This window comes from Penaeus vannamei, chromosome 4, assembly GCF_042767895.1.
Source record: "Penaeus vannamei isolate JL-2024 chromosome 4, ASM4276789v1, whole genome shotgun sequence".
Taxonomy (NCBI): domain Eukaryota; kingdom Metazoa; phylum Arthropoda; class Malacostraca; order Decapoda; family Penaeidae; genus Penaeus; species Penaeus vannamei.
In genome coordinates, this window is record NC_091552.1 from 40650227 (window position 1) to 40672649 (window position 22423).

The following is a 22423-nucleotide window of genomic DNA, read 5'->3' on the forward strand; positions in this document are numbered from 1 at the left end:
TCTCCCTCTCTCCCTCTCTCTCTCCCTCTCTCTCTCCCTCTCTCTCTCCCTCTCTCCCTCTCCCTCTCCCTCTCCCTCTCCCTCCCTCCCTCCCTCCCTCCCTCCAAATATAGTTTGTGCTGTATAATGGCAGAGAGGCTTGCGTAATCCCGCAGTGATGCTAAAATAACATTAAACTCGTATAAGGTCTCGCGCGTGCTCTTAAATTTTGCACACACACGCATATGACAATACTTTTAAGAAACGTAATTCAATTGATTAAAGATATGAAATCCACCCTATGCAAATTTCTGCCTGACGCGCCAGAGAAGAAAAGATCGAGTCCACACAAAACCGCCATTTTTTCGCGGGTCATTCAAGAGAAAAAGTCTGCGGCGGGGGTCGTTGGGTACGGTGTCGTTGGCGCCTTTCTCGTTTTCCCTTTTCCCGCCTCTCTCCCCCTCCCTCCTCCAAGGAAAAGTACATTAACCTATGGACTTCTTATCTGATATGTCGCTGAGAGTTTATTAAGAGGAATAGAAAGATAAGGGCGAATTGATTTTATCTTATCGATAAGGTGAATTACTTTGCCACTTAAGACGTGTGTTTGGCCATAATGGTGTGGATTTGTAATATGTTTTTTTTTTCTTCTTTTAATGGAAAATAAAGAAAAATGTATGGTGGAGAATCAAACAGCTGAGATAAATCACACGCGCAAAATGAAAATACGGAATATGGTTATATATTCACAAGTGAAAAGAATAGAATGAATTAAGATAATATTCCAGCTTCTCAGGATATAAAGGAAAAACAAGGATTTAACATTATGAAAAAAGAAGAGAGAGGAAACTTTCAGTACAAAACAGGGAAAGGGAGATAAAAGGAAAGGAAGAAAGAGAAAAAGGGAGAGGAAGTAAGAGAAAAAGGGAGAGGAAGAAAGAGAAAAAGGGGAGGAAGAAAGAGAGAAAGGGAGAGGAAGAAAGAGAGAAAGGGAAAGGAAGAAAGAGAGAGAGAGGGAGAAAAAGAGAGAAAGTGAGTGGAAGAAAAAGAGTAAGAGGGAGAAAAAGAGAGGAAGAGGGAGGGAGATAAAGAGAGAGAAAGGAAGAGGTCGATGAAGCATGGAAGCCGTTCAAGTTTCCTTTTTGTTCTTTGAATATCCTATTCCTTTTGAACCCTTTTTTATTTCGAATGTAAGCATTGTTTGTGAATAATTGCATATATGATTTTTATTAGCTTTTACGATTCATAAGTTGTTCTTTATAATTATCCTCCCTTGCTTTTCCAGTTTGTTTGTTTTTTTCTCCAAAATTTGATTTTCTTTATCACGAATTCCAATTTCTAATCCGCTAAGGGAATCGATTCAGAAAATTAATTCCGCTTCAACTACAATAGGGAATTTATGATTTATATTTGGCTTCAGCGGGAAGTTAGCTCGGATGATGAATTTCAAACCGTCTCTCCACGCTTGGTTAATGGACGGTTAGGATTCAAAATTGTAAACAAGTGTGATTTTATCAGAGGGCGTTGGGTGTGGCGGAATTTTATTTGTTATATTCCCCGGTTTGTCGGTTTGACCCTGTGTGCTAGGAGGGTTGCGAAAATAAAATGTTAATGGTGGATTGTTGGTGGAATCTTGTGGGTAAATTGTTCATGGGAGGCTTTGCTCTGTTCATGGTGATGATGGTGGTAATGTTGTTCGTAAAAGAAAAAAATTACTGCACTTGCTTCCGAGAAGCGAGTGGAGCGAAAAACACCGATAAAAACAATTTCTTTCGAGATGAAGTATGCCACCTCATGGCCACCTCATAATATATTCTGGGGATTGTTCTTGTTTTGCTCTTGTTGGGAAAAAGTGTGACTCGAGATATTAATGGCGGGATACTATTCCTTGCTTTTGTTCTTTCATTCTCTTTCTCTTTCTCTTTCTTTCTCTTTCTCTTTCTCTTTCTCTTTCTCTTTCTCTTTCTCTTTCTCTTTCTCTTTCTCTTTCTCTTTCTCTCTCTCTCTCTCTCTCTCTCTCTCTCTCTCTCTCTCTCTCTCTCTCTCTCTCTGCCTATCTCTCTCTTCTCTCTTCTCTCTCTCTCTCTCTCTCTCTCTCTCTCTCTCTCTCTCTCTCTCTCTCTCTCTCTCTCTCTCTCTCTCTCTCTCTCTCTCTCTCTCTCTCTCCCTTTTTACTGCTTCAACTTTCTTCTCTTCCCCTTTTCTTCTCTTTCTTTACTGTTTCATTTTTCTTCTCTTCCTCTTTCGTGCCCTCGGGTTCCCGCCCTTCCTCCACCTTCTCTTCGTATTATTGTTTCTACCTTTTCTTCATTCCTTCATCTTTCTCCTTCTATTCGCAATTTTCCTGATCGTTTCTTCACATTTCTCTCCAGTTGTGTCCTTCCACTTCTCCCTCCCTTCTACGTATCTCACGTCTCTCCTCCACTTTTTTCCTTACACTTTCCCCTCCTCCTTCTCATATTTCTCCTCCACTTTTATTCCTTGCACTTTCCCCCTCCGCCTTCTGACATCTCCTTTTCACTATTTTTCTTCCATTTTCCCTTCTTCCTTCTTCTTATATATCTACTCCTCGTTTTCCTATAAGACATGCATCGTTTGTTTCAAGAGAGATTTAAGAAAATGGAGCAGGGAATACGCTGAAGCAGTAGTGATAGATGTGATAGATGCAAGATTGTAAAGAGGTCGTTTAAGCTTCTGGGCCAGACAAGAATGCAGGTCACTTGTTTTTTCTTCTTTCTTTCTTTCTTTCTTTCTTTCTTTGATTTTTAATGGTTTTGTTAGCTCCTAAAGTCATGCCGTCTGTGGGTATGTGTTATTGCTATTGATATTGAGGTTATAGTTCTGGTTTTAATATCATTCTTCTTGTGTTTAATATCGTTATCCCTCTTGTTTGTATTACCTTTACATTTCTAGACGATATCCATGTCCTTGTTCTTAATACAAATAGCCTCGTTATCTTCATTATTATCGGTGAGATCGCCATATTTTTTTCTTTTTTTTTGTCGCGACCATTATACCCGCCAGTGACCGTGAAGTTTAAAAAGCTGCGGTGTCCCCGTTGCCTGTGCTCCACGCATCACTTGCGACCCGTGGCTCTGGCTATGGAAGATTGGCCTGCGGTTTCTGCTCAAGGAAGGACTTGGTGGCTTTCTGGCTTTGTTTTGGATATTTTTAGTTTTTTTTACTTTGGGCGAAAGCGATGATGGGGATTCGGTGGTGGGTTGGCTTGAGTTCCGATCCGGTGTGTGTTGGTATGATTTGATGTTTGTCTTTGTCTGTATGTTTGTCTGTCGGTCTCTTTCTCTCTATCTTTCTCATTCTCTCTATTTCTTTCTCTCTTTCTTTCTTTCTCTCTCGCTCTCTTTCCTTTCCTTTCCTTTCTCTGTCTCCTTTACTCTCTTTAATTGACTTATCTATCCCCCCGTGTCTATCTGTCTCTCCATTTCCATTACTCTGTCTCTATCACCCACTCTCTCTCTCTTTTATCTGCATCTCATTTTTTCTTCGTTTTATCTTCGCTCCTTTCTCTCCTTCCTCACTTCTCTTCTCCGCTTCCCTTCTTCTCCATCTCAGCTTCTTCATGCGACCCTCCATTATTGAATTACTTTTATCACTTCATTTATCCTCTCCTTTTCCCCTTCCCTTTTCTTTCCTACTTCCTCTCCTATTCGTACCGATATGGGAGGGAGGGAGGGGGAGGGGAGAGCGGGGGGTAGAAGGCACTCGGGAAGAACTTACTTTTTATCAGCGAAGGAACATCCCTAGGCGTGTGTTATCGCTGTTCTCTACGTCACGTGGTGGGTCCCGATGCGTTGGATTCCGTCGCCGCCTCGCCTCACTTTTGGCGGGTTTTGTTGATGTCGTTGTCGGTGTGTTTTGTTCGGGTTGTTTCGAGGGTGGATGGTCAGTTGGGTGGTGGGGGGTTGGGGGAAGGGTTCGTATGTTTTTTTGCCGTTTATCACTTGTTTTTTTTTTCTCTTAATTTCTCTCCATCTTTCTCTCTTGGTCCCTCCCTTCTCTCTCTCTCTCTCATATATATATATATATATATATATATATATATATATATATATATTATATATACACATATATTTGTGTGTGTGTGTGTGTGTGTATGTATTTATATATGTATGTCTTTGTGTATGTGTATGTATTGTATGCATGTACGCGCGCGCGCGCGCACACACACACACACACACACACACACACACACACACACACACACACACACACACACACACACACACACACACACACACACACACACAAATATGTGTATATATAATATATATATATAATATATATATATATATATATATATATATATATATATATATATATATATATATAAATGTGTGTGTTTTATCAAAGTCAGAAATAGAAGGTATCCATGTGTTATCTCGCGGGAATTAAGATTATGCCAGTGTGTACTCTTTTATCAGAAATTTATGTGACGGGTGGTACTGCGTACCCAACTAGTCTGCTAAGCTTTAATAAAAGGAAATATAAATTTGATGCTGCCACCGCCACTGCCACCAAACAGTTCCCACACCGTCGTTCATCATCATCGTCATTATTAACACTATTATCATTATCAACACTCATCATCCATATCATTATCATCAACACTCATCACCCATATCATTATCATCAACACTCATCACCCATATCATTATCGTCATCATCAATATCATCATCATCATCAACATCAACATCAATATCATCATCAACATCAATATCATCATCATCATCAATATCATCATCATTATCTTTCCTCTAGCCCTGTATGTATCGTCGTTCTCACTCAGTAAATAAGTCGGCCTCTTGTTGTCAGCCGCGGCGCAGAGCCCACAGAAGTTGGCCATAATTGCAGAGAAAAGTGTGGTGAAGGGTGTTGGGGCCGCCTTGTTTGTTTTTGTTTTTTGTGCCGCGTCGGGGAGATGGGGACATGGTCGAGTTTCGGTGCTGGTGTGGCCTACATTTTTATAAGACGAGGGTTATGTTTTTTTTTTCTTTCTTTCTTTCTTTTTTTCTCTATTTTTTTTAGGTGGGTTATAGTACTCTCGCAGATATTTACCGTGTGGTCATCTCATCCTGCCACACACTCTCTCTCTCTCTCTCCCTCTCTCTCTCCCTCTCCCTCTCCCTCCCTCCGTCCCTCTCTCTCCCCCCCTCTCTCTCCCCCCCTCTCTCTCCCCCCCCTCTCTCTCTCCCCCCCCCTCTCTCTCTCTCTCTCTCTCTCTCTCTCTCTCTCTCTCTCTCTCTCTCTCTCTCTCTCTCTCTCTCTCTCTCTCTCTCTCTCCCTCCCTCCCTCCCTCCCTCCCTCCCTCCCTCCCTCTCTCTCTCTCTCTCTCTCTCTCTCTCTCTCTCTCTCTCTCTCTCTCTCTCTCTCTCTCTCTCTCTCTCTCTCTCTCTCTCTCTCCCTCTCCCTCTCCCTCTCCCTCTCCCTCTCCCTCTCCCTCTCCCTCTTCTCCCTCTTCTCCCTTCATCTCCCTCCACCTCTCCTTCTTCTCCCTTCATCTCCCTCCACCTCTCCTTCTTCTCCCTTCCTCTCCCTCCCCTCCTTCCCTCCTTTCCACGCATGCTGTATTCCACCAGCAACAGTTTTTCGCTGCACTTTCGTAGCAAGGTTAGGTCATTTGATGTACGCCATTCATATGTGTCACTTGAGGGTCCCTAGGGTTTTAATAATCCCCCCCCCTTACCCCAGCTACACCACTGTCTCTCTGACTCTTCTGTGACTTGCATCTGATGAATGGATTTTGCTTGGACAGCATAATTCGAAGTTCCCTTTCCTTCCTCCAGATAGCTGTGCCAGATGTCCTGGAAGCAGCTAAGGATGCAGATGTCCTTGTGTTCGTCATACCACATCAGTTCATCAAGAACATCTGCAAGCCGCTGGTGGGTCAGCTCAAACCCACTGCCGTCGGCATCTCGCTTATTAAGGTCAGTGGTCATTGTCTGTAAGTGTGTTGTCCCCTCCTAGTCTGTGATGAATGGGTAGAGGCTAGTATGTGAAGATTTTAGAGTTAATGAATAGTTTAATTAGTGGTGTGGTATTAAATATTTGTATGCTTTAGGAAAACTTAGTTATTGTGTTTTCTTTCTGGGAAATAGCTAGGGCAGTTACTTGTGTATACAGGCTTCTATTTGACCCCTATTTAATGTGCAGAGTAGCATGATTATAAGAGAATGAAATCTGTCCTGATGCACAGCTAAATTTAGTGAAAGGAAAAAAATATAGAAGGTCTGATTAGAAACTAGAAGTTATCCCTGTCAATATAACTTTCATAGAAAATGATCCAATTTTAGGGCATACTCTTAAAAGTCGTATGTATTGCATGAAAGGTTTTTGTAGATTTTGTACAAATCAGGGAGACTTTGACATTTTTGTTCAAGAATGTTTTTTTATGTAAATTGCTACAGTATCTGTAAAATTATGAATCTAAATACTTCAAAGAACTGACAGTTATACATGTTGAATTTCGAATTTTCCCAGTTTTCATTTTTATTTTCATTTTTTTCTTATTGCTTTCATTCTATAGGGTTTTGACATAGCAGAAGGTGGTGGTATTGCCCTCATCTCTAAAATCATCTGTGATTTCGTACATGTTCCAATGTCAGTCCTTATGGGAGCCAACCTTGCAGGAGAAGTAGCAGATGAAAAGTTTTGTGAAACGACCATAGGTAAGGAATTTGTTCTCATGATCCTTTGCATTTTACAGGTGAAATTAATGGTTCATTGCTATGTGTTTGCATCACATTGCAAAAGTAATTAAGATCATGTATTTCTCAATTCCATTCTGATGGTTAATTCCATACACGTAATAGTTAAATGATTCATGTAGTACATAGGACAACTCTCCCAAAAGCTAAAACTTGTGTTCCTCTTCCCCTTTTCTGACAGGTTGTCGCGACCCTACAGTAGGCCGGATGTACAGGGACCTTATCCAGACAGATTACTTCAGAGTTGTTGTTGTTGATGATGTTGAAGCCGTTGAAGTATGTGGGGCTCTGAAGGTTGGTATTTATTATAGTGGCATTTCTTTTTCTAAGAATCCATATACTTCCACTGACCAGAGAAAAACAGAAGTGTTTTCAAGCGTATGAGCGTAAGTGATAAAATTTCAGTATGTGGTCACTTGATTGCCTTTCAGACATGCTATCATCTTTGCCTTTTGACTAAGAATATAATGGACTTCTCTTTCAGAATATTGTTGCCACTGGTGCTGGATTTATTGATGGTCTTGGCTTTGGTGACAACACAAAGGCAGCTGTGATTAGATTAGGCCTTATGGAAATGATCAAATTTTGTGAAGTAAGTCTGAAAAGTATAATAATAAGTATACTTTTACATGATAGCTTAGATTCATACAATTGTAATTACTTTTGTACTAAGATATACAGTTGCAAAGCATTTGTGTAAAGTATTTCTGATGAGAAGTATAGTGTCTAATGTTCTGTCTCTTTTATAACAGGTATTTTATCCAGGTTCTAAACTAGGCACTTTCTTTGAAAGTTGTGGAGTGGCTGATCTTATCACAACCTGCTATGGTGGCAGGAACAGGAGAGTAGCAGAGGCTTTTGTTAAGACTGGAAAGGTAATTTTTTACATAAGTTCACTTGTAGGACTGTTGTTTGTTACCCATTGATGTGTCATTACTGGATACTGAATATTCACTTCTGTTGTTTGTTATTTCATCATGCATTCATTCATATTTTAGGTAATTACATATGGATTGATTGTTGTTGTTGAAAACAACATGAATATTTTGTTAAGGTAGATGATGATGTTTTATTTTTTCTCTATATTTTAATTTTGATCATCAGAATTAACCTAATGGCAAAAAATTGTTCTGAAAGTAACAAAGATGAACCAACAAACTTTTTTTGGTAAATACAAATATTAAGAAGGATATTTATGTATTATAGGGCACTGATGATCAGTTAACTTTTTTTCTAAACATTTTGTGAATGTTATTTGTAGGAATCCTAACCCTTAAGTCATAAGAAAAGATTTCATAGTTCATTTTAGCACTTTCAATACCTTTGGATCTGATACCATGCAGTATAGGTTATGTGAATGCAGTCTTTTATATTAGACAGGGCTTATTTTTTCTTATTACATACATTATGACTAAAGCTGTTAAATTTGTTACAAGAAATTATGTCAGCCTGCCATAGAAAAGAATGCAAGAAATATAGATTTCCAACAATTCTTTGTTTCATTCTTTTCTAAGATCACTCTCACTGCATTAAAATTTCAGACAATCGAAGAGCTGGAAAAGGAGATGCTGAATGGCCAGAAGCTACAGGGACCACAGACTGCTGAAGAAGTAAATTACATGCTTAAGAACAAGGGGATGGAAGATCGGTAAAGCTGAACTTTGGTGTTCCAGAAATAACTGTAGTATAAATCAGTAAAATTTAAAAATTTATTGTTAAACGCTGCTTGCTTCAGAACTTTCATAGATTCCTTAGACATTGATGTATACCATTATTACTGAGGCTGATTAAAGATTTTGTTGTCCTTGAACATCATATATTTGAGCCTTTCTGAAATAGTGATTATATAGTTTATCTTTTGTTTTGCAATTTTTCATGGACATATTACATAGTTCTTGGACTCCTCAGTATTAATTCTGATTTCCTTTATCTTTGTATTTGTCTATTGATACTATGCAACATCCTACAGGTTTCCACTTTTCTCCTCCATACATCGTATTTGCAAGGGCGAAATTCCCCCAGCAGATATGGTAAACTGCATCAGGAACCATCCAGAACACATGTAAGCCATTTTCTTGTTATCTTTCTTTCATATCTTTTTATCAGTTGTGTAGTTGGATTTGTGACATGCTTTTATTTTTATTTGATTACCTTTTGAAGTATTCAGACCTTTCAATTTTAAGATGCAGCAAGATGGAAAAGAATATTAGCATTTGGAGGAATGGTATAAATGGGAACAAGTAACTCCACAAAGCAGGTAAAGTAATGAATACATTTCAGTGTTGTATCTTCATCAGGATTATGTAATTATGTAATACCGATGAAGATATGGCACGAGGGTGCATTAATTACATCTCTTGTGAAGTTGTTCTTACTTACACTTACCCTGCATTTGTCAGTGAAATCCATACAAGATTAGCAGTGATAAGGGTACTTTTATATGCATATGAAAGTTAAGTTGACATGTTTTGAGCAAGCATTATGCAGTATATAGAATAAAGAATTGCTAAGATTTTGCTGCATTATGAATTGTTTCTTGTTCCAGTGAACTGTTTCACTGGGGACTGCCCATGTTTGCAACAGCTTTCCCTTTATTGAAGTGTTACTTCAGTTGAATTTCATTTAATGTAGACTTCATTTTTAAATGTTTTTAATTTAAAGATGGCAGGTAATATTTTCCATATACTCTTTTCATAAAAGGAATAATATGCACACGTTGAATATCATATTTTCCCCTTTCCTGACCTGGTAGTACTATCTAGTGTCATGCAATAAGTATGTTCTTTTAAATAGGTGAAGAAGTAGATTATCTTATCTTTTGAAGTTCGAAGTTTTGTTATGGATTTGAATAATTTTCCATCTGATTTTGATATATTTGTAGTTAAACTTTTAACTGAGACTATCACACACCTGAACTCTATGAGCTAATAGGTCTTTTATGGTTATAACCATAACCATACAAATTAGGAAATGTGCATAGGTAGAAACTGGAAGACACTTTTGAGACCTCAGCCCATAAAACAACTAAACTTATTTGCCAAGGGACCTGACAGCATCTCGGGTAAACACTTTATGGACTTCAGTTAGCATGACAATGACATTCCTACACTTACAGACATTGCAAATTTCTCATACCAACATTGCAAAATACTCATCATCTGGGAAACTGTCAAAATTATTTTATGCAGACCCAACATAAGAACAATAGACTCCTCCTCATGTACAAAAAAATAACACAACTCTGTACAGCAATAGGAAATGCAGGCCTATTCACAACAAGGTCAAGTTGTCATAAACAATGAACAAAATCTAATGTAGTACCCTTTTCAGTATATACATTTACCAGCACCACTACCTAACATATAGATATTACAATAGCTTCAGTTCTCGATAATGTGGGCACATTCCTAACACAAGCATAACATTACATTTAAACACATATGCACAATGCCTCACCCACAGCATACTTAATGTTACATGTTCAAAATCCACAATGACACTATTAACCAGTTACTCAAAGGAGTGCCAACACTTCCCAGCCACCATGCCAAACAACACGCAAACACAAAACAGAGGTTCTTTTTAATATACAACACTTCCATGTTATTCATCCCATACTTAACAGACATCATGCTCACAAGCTCTCACAAGGTACCATTTTCAACTGACAAAAACAAAAAAAAACAGTAATACTGCCTTGATGGGCTTCAGTAATATTTGAAACACTACTTCACAAACTGTGACATATACAATCACATACAGAATGGCCAGTAGTGTCTCATGAAGAAGAATGGACCACTTGCATATGATGAGTAGCTACAACAAAACCTTCATATTATAGGTATGTAGTTCATAGCCATATTACACCCATGCCACTATTTGTCTTGCACATCTGCTGGCACCATGCCATTTAGTACAGACATCACAAAGGTGCTATACAGCATATCCAATATTGCATTTCCATCTACAAACTCACACACAAGCACTTTACCAAACAAGACTTATCCCACACAAGCCCAAACTTTTATGAAAATCTCCCCTCACTCAGCACATGCACAGACACCTGCCCGAAATGCCAGTCTCCTTTCACTATTACTTGCATCCCTAAGGAGCTCATACAGTAAACAACACACAACATCAGGATCCTAACAATAGCTATGAAGTGGCCCAGGACCTCCAACAATAACATTGTTGGATAATATGATATACTTACACATTTTTTGATAACAATGAGGTACTTGAGTGTCTATACAGATACTGGAATGAAGAGCAGGATTTATGACTTAGTATCTTATGGGTCCATTCATCAGTAGAGAATTAAATTTAAACCATTAAAATGTTCAAATTTGTACTGGTAAAAATACACATACCAATTCATCCTCATGAGTTTCAAAATATCATAATATAGCCTCTTTTAATGTTAAGCATTAACTAGGAAATCCTATATCAGGCTATAATGAAGAAATAAAGATTTATTCTTTTGAATAATCACTACTCGGATGCAATAAATACTGCCAGTAAGCTAATAAGTATGCTACCAGATAGGCACAAGAGATATTGTATGCCATCTCCAATGGTTCATGCCAATGTTGTCGCTTAGAAATTGTTGAAATGTTTTTTCTACTAGAATCATAAACTTCAAGATAGTCTTGAAATGGATATGAAATAGTTTAAATTTATATGTATTCTGTTATTTTATTTTACATGCTACATGTGATAACTACATTATTAAATCTTGTGATGTTTGTGTATATTTAAATTATGTATATACTGACTGTTAGAGTTTTTATTAAGTTTTAACTCTTTTTCGTACCATGAAAAGTAACTTTAGGTATTTAGAAATATAAAGATTATTCTTATTTTCTAAGATAATGCCTTGTAGTCACTAAGCATATACATTACTTTTATTCTAAGACTAGGTAGGATTTAAACCAGTGACAGTTAATTTTGGATAGGGATATGATGATATGATTGAATCTTGTTTTTCTGTCCTGTTTGCATGTTGCTTTGGCTTACCGATGGAATAGTCTTTATTTTATTAAGTTTATATTCAATTATTTTCTTAGCTGTTCTAAAATTATATCTTAATACTCGCAGAAGTTACTCATGATAGACATTATTTATTGTTATACTCTCCTGAATCTGATTTACATTATGCTAATCCTCTTTTTGTTATGGCTAAAAACAATGCTGAAATAGATTTTTACACATGGAATTTATAAATTATCAGACAAAGTTTTATAAATATTTATAGACACTTCCTCTCATAACTAGTAGGAATTATGGTTAACGTTGATATTTTAATGGTAAGGTTATAAAATCTGTAATGAAATTCAAAGCTTAGTGGAAAGGGTGTGTTTGTTTAGTGGAATGGAGTGTGGAAAAAAGCCCTGTGGTTTCCATGCAGTCAGTATTATTTGATTAAGAAATATTACCCACAGTGAGTTGATTGCATTAGCCATGCTTTCCATAAAGCTAAAGGTGGTTTTCTACAAATGTCTAACAAAATTATTTTATCCAGTGAACATTCTCATGAATGAGTTCCTGAAATTATGCTTGTGTAGAAAGTATTTCAGTGGTAAGAAAATTAGATATTATATAGGTGACAGTTTATCATGACCTCTCCCTGCTTTCCATGATTATTGAATTCTGTCTAGCTGCTGTATACCTGTTGACTCTCTTTACTCTGACTTCCTGTGTTTTCCACCACTAGGGAACCAAACTGCTTTAAAATCTCGAATCCTCCTGGAATGGAGAGTTAAGAGGGAAGGCCTCTTTTGGGAACCACTTCTGGTACGCATTATAATAGGTAGCTTTGCACAATGAGAATTAATTTTTTTATGGATGTTAGTGTTTTTTGTAATGACATTTTATTTTATTTCAACTTGAATGTTAATGTAAGCATATGATGCATTTGTAGTCTGTGATTTTATACATTTTCTTTTCTGCTAGAGGAGTAATGTCTTTTTCATAGCAGTACAGCAGTAATGATATAGCAGGTGTTTGCAAAATCTTTTGGTGGATATATGTATTACAGGGAATAGTGAAAAATGAATGGTGTTAGTTGCTCAGATGGTTGTTTTTTCAGTGAAGTTTTTAGGTTTACTGTGTTTACCTATATATTTATTTTCATTTATTTCTTTGTTCATAATCATTATTAAGATTTTATTTTTACTTTGAGGTGAATATATTTTTATGTCTTTTTCCTTGTTTTTTCATAATTGTCTTCATTATGATTTGGTATTTGTTTTCCCATTTTATATGTTTGGTTTATACAGGTAGTATTATCTACAACTGCACAGACATATAATAGCACCTGTTTTGTGGAGCAGAGAAACTGAACAAGAAAACTCAAAAAGGAAATCATGATGTATTTATTAGTGTTCCAGAATTCTCATGAAGCTGATTATTTATGTGAATATGTATTGCTGCCCTTGGATGCATATAAATAAGCAAAACTCTAGAAAATTAAATTTTATGTATATGTAAGAAAATTATAATTATGATAATAGGGATTATGATAGAAAAAGGTTTTAAGTATTTCAGCTTAACTAGTAAAAGGGATTTAGGCAGTAGTTGAAGATATTGATAAGTTGAATATTATTGTAGAGACTAAAAAAAAATCCATGTTGAATTTTTAAAAGGTGATGTATTTTGTTCAAATTGATTTTGTTGGTACATTTAAATTCAGTTGAGTATTTAGTGCAAGTATTGTTCAGTAAACTTTTTTTTGTCTTGTTCTTTTTCATTCTATTATGTAACAGCAAGGTAGAATATTCTGTCATATCTCAGTATGGTAATTTCATTTGAAGTTTCAAGTAGGTATAGCAAGCATTTCCTATGTGTAAGAGTAAGAAAAGAAGAGAATGGAAGATGCAGAGAAACTGTTTATAAGTCCATAGGAATTAATTAGGGCTACTTAAGGGTGACTGAATGTGTGTTTGTGAATGTTGGGAGTTCATGATCTGGGGCTGTGTGCATTAGATTATACTCATCTCCGTATATTTATATATGCAGTATATGTGTGTATGAAATCCTTTATATTGTGTAGTTCTGTATTTATTATGCTTATTTTTGTATTGTCCTTCCTGCAGGTATGTCTATATCCATTGGTGTTGGCTGCAATTGTTAAAGCTTTGTACATTGTCTCATAATGCTTTCTGCATCTGCAATTGTCTCACAGTATGCATATAGTAGGAAAAGCAACAGATATTGTTTGTCAGTTTTAATGTTATTCTTGGAAATAACTATTTTAGATATGGTAATTATTACCTTTTCTTCATAATTTCCCCCACCCCCTTTTCCCTTGACATTTTTTCTTTTTATTATTTTTCTTTTGTCTTATTTTTCTCATTATTCATGTGTAAATGCATTACAATTTTAATATTCCACTCCAGAATTATTTGTTTGAGTATACAGTGAAGATTTTGCAAACCGTGCTATTTTAAATCCTGTACATACACATTATTTTTTACCACTTAGTTATAGTATAGAAATAGAACTTTTATTATTCATGCATGTTTTCACACGGTTGTATCAGTCACTATGATTGCACTGTATTGACAATTTAGGTAATATTTTATGGACAAATTAAGTTGGAACTTGTAGGTGTAGTAAACTAGCCAAATACTCCTAATGTTCAACATTTATCTTTTTGAAAAGTAACATTAAGGTCAACAAGCTAGCATGTACCCTCAAACTATAGTGTAGTGTAATTGATTTTGACATTTATTAAGGAACTATTCCTGTATGTATATGCACTTTTATATTGGTACATCTCGTTTTTGTTGGATATAGATTCCAAAATCTGGTTAAAGCCATTAGATTTTTTCTTTTTCTTTTTCTTTAATTTTATATCATATACCTTTGTGCGGTAGTAATTCAGTCACTTTGTATTTAGGTGAAACATGACTGAACAGATTCCTGGTTCTTTCCTTTGGAAGTTTACCGCCATCAGCTTACCCCTTGAGGAGCAACAACTTTATTGTAGCTGTATGCTTTACTTTTTTTTTTTTTTTTTTTTTCATTCTAGGATAAACTGCAATAACCTCAGTAGTTTAATTCTTATTCAACAAACAATAACAATTAAAAGATTTTTTGTGGTCATAGAAGACATCTTAGGAAAATTGAATCATAGTATCTTAGAAACAATTGTATAGACACTATATATAATATGAACTGGTAATGATTACTGACTCCTGAGTTTTTGTTTTGGTTTAATCCATATGATTCATAAATCATTTTAGATCCATAAATCAGTTCCATTTAACCATAACCACAGGAGAGATAATGGGAGATAATATATATATATATATATATATATATATATATATATATATATATATATATATATATATATATATATATATATATATGAGGCTTATGTCCTTGATGTTCTTTACATGAATAGTTCCAGAGTGCCACAGTGTTTGCCTAATCCTGATCTCCGCAGACCTTACATGAAGAATTTTCTTCTTAAATATCTTCGCTGTGGCTGTTTCACCATCTTGGATCCTTAAAATAGCAATGAGCTGCTAATAAGTCCCTCCACCTTTACTCAATAAAGGTACCTTGACAGACCCTGAATGAATGTTTTACTGCTGCCTTACCCATTTGTTCAAGAATCACTAGGTACAAACAGTAATATGTGAAAGTTAATAAAAATAAAGTTCAGTTAACCCATTAACGGCGGTATATTTTGAAGCCAAAAATAAAAGATTGGCGGACGGGGTTGACCCAGACTCTGCCCACCCACCCATTGCAGCCCGCTGCTGCGTCGGTGTGCAAGCCCCGATACAGTGTCACACTGGCGGGACACCCGGCAATGTTTATTTTTTTGGGTGTCTCATATGTGGGACACCCGTCATTTGTGGGTTAATACTTACCTTTAAGGTTTGGTGACCCTCCCATCTTTATTTACTGTAGTATTGAAGTGTCTATTCTAAACTTGTAATCATAGGCTAGACAGGCAATAATATGAAGTTGTGTCTTCCTTTGTATTTAGTTGAAGGCTGATAGAATTTCAATATGATATTTATTGAACTTCATGGAGTACCATAAACCCTTTATTTTTAAAAACTAATATTATTTTATATGTCTAGCAGAGTATAAGTCAATCAATGCAATGAGAGCCCATTAGAACAAAAGTGAGAACAAGACTAAGAGGGTGAGAGCAAGAAATGGAGAGAGAACAAGTAAGAGAAAGAGAGCGATAAAGAGCAAGGAAGAGAACAAATACAAGCAAGAGAGAGAACAAGAGAGAATGTGTGAGTTAGCAAGAGAATGAGGGAGTGAGTGATTATATGCCTTCTGGCGATTACATGCCTTCTGAATTACTGTCAGTCCTGCTGAGTTGGCTAGAAAACAGGTAATAATGTCCATTGGATAGAACCAGGAGTGTGATATTAGCTTTTCAGAGGTCCTAATGTGGTATTGTTCTTTTTCTTTTTTCTTATATTCTACCTTCTTCCTATCTTTCTTCCTTTAATTTGTTCTTATATATATTATCCATTTATCCATCCCTTTCTTCATCACGTAGATAATGGTAAAGCTGTATCAGTGTTTACTATTAACTCTAGCTTTCTCTTTCATCCCAGGAAACAAAATAAAAAATATATGTTGTGATCTTCAAACAAGTGAGCAGTGGGTTTGTTCATAATGCTTTTTTTTTTTGCAACTGTTTTTGTAATTTTTAGAATTTTTTGTCTGGCAAAGTAGTTTATTGATTTGCAAGATATTCAATAACACACTAAAGCAAATGCATGCTGAGATATATTCCTCATTGATGATATACTGTAGATACATTGTCAGTTCGTACCATAGCTATAACTGTGTTAAGCATGCAGTGGAATATTATCATCAAATATAACAAAAGTGGAGTGATGAGTTTGTTTAAGAATTAAAATAGAATATCAAAATTTCTTTAAGGTGAAACTATTCCTTCCCTTGAATTTTTCTGCATAACCAAAGTTTTCCTTTCCTAGAATAGGCTATTCAGTTAGTTTAAAAACAGTGAGGCTGATCTCAATGTGTTATTTGTTTAACACTGCATGGCAATAGACAAACCCAGGGTCGTATTATGTTGGTCACTGTTTCCCTAATACTGACCTTGTCTTTCAGTGGCAGTGATGCAGTCATTTTTGTTGTTTTTGTTAGGCTGACTTAGTTCCTGGTACATGGGAATTATCTACATTTCAAAGCATGCCTTCCAGTGTTAGGCCCACCAGAATTTTAGAGTATGGCTTATGAAATTCATTACAGATTGTTGTCTTCACAAACATGCTAATAATAAGTATTACACATTTCTTTATTATTTTTTCCTGTTATAAATATGATGTACAGTGTGGCTAGTTATATGCCTTGCTTTTTGCTGTATTTAATTGTGAAGAACAGACTTCATATCAAAATTGCTGTGATCGAATAGTCGTAGATTAGGATGTGAAGATTTTATGTTAGAATTCACCCTTTTCTTCTCTACTTGACCGTTTCCTGTTTGGTATTTCCTCAACTTGGTAGAGAAAAACTGATGCTGTTTTTAACCATGTTGTGATTATCAGTAATCATCAAAGTGATTTTATATGTTAATGAGAGTTGATGATTAGAGTCAAGTGTTTTAGATTGTTTGTTCAACTTGTTCTAATATTCTTACAATCCACTCTGTTTAACAATAAATGAAATTTAAGCTGCAATTAACTGTAAAAGGAAGGATTATAACCTTTAAAGAACACTGAAGCATGTCATCATCACTGGAGTATTTGTTATCCTGTGTATTGTAAAGTTTTTATTGACTGATCTGATGTTTTCCACACTGTCACAGATCTGATTTTCATATTGGTCATTTTGTTTTCAAGGTCTTTTAAATCAAAGCTCTAAGTCATCGACCTACTTTTGGTAAGTGGGGATCCTGAACATTCTTTTTTCATGTTATGGGATATACTGCATTAAGATGTCTAGAAGTATAATGTTACTAATACCAAGATAGCAATAATTTTTATACTCATCACCCAAATAAGGATTGGAATTAGCACTTTTGTTGCTATTTGAATAATTTGTGGTACAAGGCATTTTAATGCAAAATTTATGCATTCTGCTTTTTGTCCGTTACTCTTGCAAGATCAGTAGTAGCTTTGTTTCAAATGCTGTACTCTTAGAATTTTGTTGATCATTCATTATGCTTATTACAATGCAATTTATGGTACTTATATGTCTGTAATTGCTCTTTGTTTACTATTTTGGTAAATATTAGCTATGTAATTGTTTAGTCATTATGAAAGTTATGTTCTATATTTGCATTGTTTTATTGATATGATTTCATGGTTTATGTACTGGTAAATTCACTTGGGTTAAGCACAGTTTGTATAAAGATATGATAATATTTCTGTCTCATCAACAAGAATTACTTTATTTTAGAGTGGCATGTATTACATAGCAATTTTCATAATTTTCCTTTGTTGGTATGTCTGATATAAAAATATTATTTGTAGCACATATTGTATTAGACCTTAATGATTATAAACTCTAACAGTAGATAACTTTTCTAGCTAGGATTAGTTAGAATAAATATTCTACATGCTTGCATTATTTCTCTCATCTTTTAATGTAAAAAATTAAAATATTCCCCATATATGACATTTAGTTACTTTGTAATAGTTAGTCTGAGTACAGTGCATTTAACTAATTGATAGAACTCATAATTGATACCCTTAATGCATGACTGCAGTAAGGCAGTTATGAATTATTTTAGTTGTGGTGGAGAAGCCCAGAACCCTCAACATAGATAGCACTGAGATCCTTCAGATATGTTGCCTTTTTGCATTGGAAAGAAAAAAAAGGAAAGGTGAAATGCATTCAAACTTGGATATTTTAAGGTTTGTATATCTGGAAACTGTGTGGTTTCGAAAGTGGTCCACTGCTTCATGAGACAAAGCAAGGTCATTTCATGGGACAGCAAGTTCTTCAGTTGTAGAGCCTTCTTTGTTTTGGAAGGGAACATACTATATGTAAAAGTCTTCTAAAGTTGCATATTTTCTTGTGAGATACACATTTTGCTTGGTTTGTCTTTGTTGCTTTTCATAGTTTGATATTTACTTATATCGGATCAAATGTTTTTGAAAGGATATCTGTCATTTATCTAGCTTTTCACTTAGGATTGGTCCTGTGTCTCATTGTTACCATTACAATTCACCTCTTATGCACATTGTTACCAGTACACTTATTGATGATGAGATATTTTATTTTGCTAATAGGTCGTCATCATCATCATCAATAAGACGGAACATTGTGGAGTTACAACTTTTTGTATGGTTTTTGTTATTTTGATTTATTTTTTGTTAGTATTTAGTAAATGGCATTTACTTTTTTAAGTAATTTTTGAGACCCTTATTCTTGTAAATAGCTTCTTCCTTAGGAAACCCAACAACATTTTGTTATAACTGTTGGATAGAATTTTAAAACCTCTGGCTCATGAGAAGCATGGAAGATCAAGAAAACTTTTTAAAATTTGTATACCTCACACACAAGCGATTTTGTAGTGCACTTTCTAGAATAGTAAATTGCAAACATAGTCAAGACCTTTACAAGGATGTAGATTTTCAGGGCAGTTTGAAATATTTTTTATAACTAGAGGATGATGGTTGGTAAGAAATTGATGTAGATAAGACTGATGAAAGTCATATAGATAAAAAAAGAGGATGAAAGGTTTATGAAATACAAGCATGCATCCAGAGTTACAAAATTAGTTCAAATTAATATGAAGTTTTCAATATTTATTGCATGTAATTGTGATGTTTTTGTGTGAATTAAAGTAATATCATTTTCATGTTAGAGAGAACTCTCTCTTCAATGCTTAGTTATAGTGTTATTGTATTTTTGCCTGAGCTGTAGAGTAGATTTTACTATTTTCTATTACTATATGAGACCTTTCTTATAATATATTATGAAATGACTGATGTTAACCCCTTGGATCTGGATGCTTCACTTTTTGCACATAACCTAAAATACAGGTATTAGGTTTATTTGAGTGGCCACTCTGATGTGTGCAGCTTGTAGGCTGGGCTCACACGAACACACATGTGGGGACAACACTTTATCCCTCCCTTTTTCAGTGTTATATTCTCATTATCTATAGAAGTGTTTTTAGTTTGTTTGTTTTTTGCCATTTTCCTAGCATAGATACCATATCATCTCTAAATAGTCAATAAATCAGTGCAATAATAATAATGATTAGTAATATTCCGTCCCCTCCATAATATTCACTTTTCTGTAATACAACTTGCACTGCAGGAATAGGATCCTGAGCATGGAAATAGCACCCTCCATAGAGCTGGCGCTCCTCCAGCCTTGGCTCGCAGATGGTACATTTCACAAGCATAATAATGCAAAAGCACCACCCTAAATGTCCACTGAATCTTATCACCCTCCAAGAATTCTCATCACCCAGGCCTAAAGCCAAAATTCTTATGATGGCAAGATCCTGTCACCAGTGATGTCACCATCATCCAGATCATAGGGGTTAATGAAAGATTAGATTTTACAGCAAATAGATCATACAAAATGTTTTCACTTTGTGAAAATGGTCATGAATTTTATATATTTTTCCCTTATAATTATATTTGTTTGTAGCTTTTTTCATGTATGTTACAGACAAAACTGTAGGAGAAGAAAGAATGGGTATAGACATACAAACATTTATAATTACAATATGCATGTTAAGAATATTATTCAGCTTTATCTGTCTCATATGAATAATACATGCTGGCTTTCCTTACAGGTGTACATTCGACAAGGAACACACCACTGTCACAGGCAACCACGACTGATGAAGACAAGACTGAGCATAGGCAGGGTCATCCATCCCAGTTCTGCTATATTACATCACCAGTCTTCCTGAAAATTTGAAGCACATTCTTGAAGTGAAAATTTCTGAATTACATCCTTTTTTCCCTTTTTTTGACAAACAATGATAGCAGATGCTAATGTGAAGATGCAAGCAATTAACTGTAGAGTGTGAGCACTTTTTTATATATTCCAAAAAATATAGATGAAAAATTTTCATGATTATTATTATTTTTTTTTTTTTTTTTTTTTTTTTATGATTTTATGCAGTATTGACTGATCCAATGTCTATTGCACCTTCTTTATGCTGATGTTTAGATATATGACCTTGAAATGCAAACATATGAAACATTTTGGGGATGTGTTAAATGGCATTAACTATTATGTTTGGTACTGAATTATGTTCAAATATTTTTTTGAAATATTAGATGAGAAAAGTCTTTATTATGTAAGAGATCTTTCAGACAATTTTGTTTTTGTAAAGCTAGTTCTGAAAACCATGAATTATCAGGAAAATATTCCTTTCTAGATTCACTGAATACTCAGTTACCATTATTACATAGTTACCATATACTTATGCTCAACTATTTTTAGTAATTCCTGTTCAAACCCACCCTTTTGGTGCTACAAACCTCATTTTGATTGTAAAAAAAAAATAAATGAAAGTGAGTTACCAATAAAACTAAATGTAAAGAGCTGAAATACCCTGATTCTGTGCAGTTATTAAGTTTAGTAGACCAGCTTAAATGCATGAATGCAATGTTATTGCCATGCTAACTTCATGGCAAGATAATTTTCCTTTGGTCTCCACATTTTGAGCAGCTTGAACCATAAGTAGTAAGTGTAGATCAGAGGAAAGCTAGCACTTTACGAATCTTTCATGTTTATTTACAGTAAATAGATAAAGGCTTTTTACCATCTCGCAACCTACTGGACTGAAAAAGAAATGTGAAAGTTTTGGATTGCCATTGTTGGTAACAGTTGTAACTTAGGTTATGTACATAAATAGTCACATCATGATTACCGAAGTCTACCTATTGTTGTGCCATTATTACCTATATTTTGAAATTAGATTGTATGAGGTGAATATCATACGATTTCCGTGAGTGAAAGGAAAAGCGGTCTGAATGCATAATAGTTATATATGTCTGGTTTCATTTCCTTACATTGTTATGTTTGATTTTTTTCTCTCCTTTTTTTCTTTTGGTGTAAATCGAAGGTTGTGCAATTTCTAAATGTATGGTACCTTTGTTTGTGTTCTTCATTTTGTATTGAAAATTGTTGAGCATTTTTTCAGTTAGATTATTATGAACAACGTTAGTTTATGAAGACACAAGTATATAAAAGAAACAGATGTAATATATGCAGTTTGAGATTAATATCTTAACATTAATTAGCTATATAAACATTGTTAGAAATTGATCCTTTAGGAAAAGTTAAACTAAAGAGAAACAATATTTTTATCAGTTGTTTTTACAACTACATTTGTGTAATGTAAGTGGTGCACTATTCTAAAATGCAAAAAATGTTACTGGAATGGAGAAAGTTGATAAATAAATGATGAATTGAGACTAATTGTTTCAATAGCATATTAAGGCAAAATTATGTTTCCTCCATAACATCCTTTACACCAGTTTCTGCAGTATGGTGGTGGATCTGTAAACTGCTTAGCAAACATACCCCTCATCCTGCTCCCACTCTCCTTACCCAAAATACCCTCATCTTTGATCCTCTCCAAGTAGCTACAAAATGTCTACTTGAGCCAGGTCGGTAGTAGCTTTTGCCAATATCCTCACTTCTCTTCCATACGGTCAGCCAAAGAGTGCACTCCCATCTCCTTCTTCCTGTCCTCTACAAAATCTTATAATCCCCCATTTTCATCTGA

General features: G+C 35.1%; 1 protein-coding gene across 13 annotated transcripts in view; it reads left to right on the forward strand.

The window, feature by feature from the left end:
* Gpdh1 (Glycerol-3-phosphate dehydrogenase 1) overlaps nucleotides 1-22109 on the forward strand; it is a 57835-nt gene extending 35726 nt beyond the window's left edge. The window contains exons 3-13 of one of the 13 annotated variants that reach the window (XR_011398545.1): nucleotides 5785-5925; nucleotides 6525-6666; nucleotides 6887-6999; nucleotides 7190-7297; nucleotides 7458-7580; nucleotides 8247-8353; nucleotides 8675-8767; nucleotides 12419-12498; nucleotides 16302-16340; nucleotides 17556-17595; nucleotides 20474-22109. Coding sequence is in view for 5 of the 13 variants with exons in the window: in XM_070121069.1 (XP_069977170.1) it covers nucleotides 5785-5925; nucleotides 6525-6666; nucleotides 6887-6999; nucleotides 7190-7297; nucleotides 7458-7580; nucleotides 8247-8353; nucleotides 8675-8767; nucleotides 12419-12467 (876 nt within the window). In the remaining 8 variants the exon portion in view is untranslated. Of the gene's footprint in view, nucleotides 1-5784; nucleotides 5926-6524; nucleotides 6667-6886; nucleotides 7000-7189; nucleotides 7298-7457; nucleotides 7581-8246; nucleotides 8354-8674; nucleotides 8768-10467; nucleotides 10547-12418; nucleotides 12515-16301; nucleotides 16352-17555; nucleotides 18573-20473 lie in introns of all 13 variants that reach the window. The other 12 variants (XR_011398548.1, XR_011398547.1, XR_011398546.1 and 9 more) reach the window with 12 other exon arrangements.
* The last annotated feature ends 314 nt before the right edge of the window (nucleotides 22110-22423 follow it).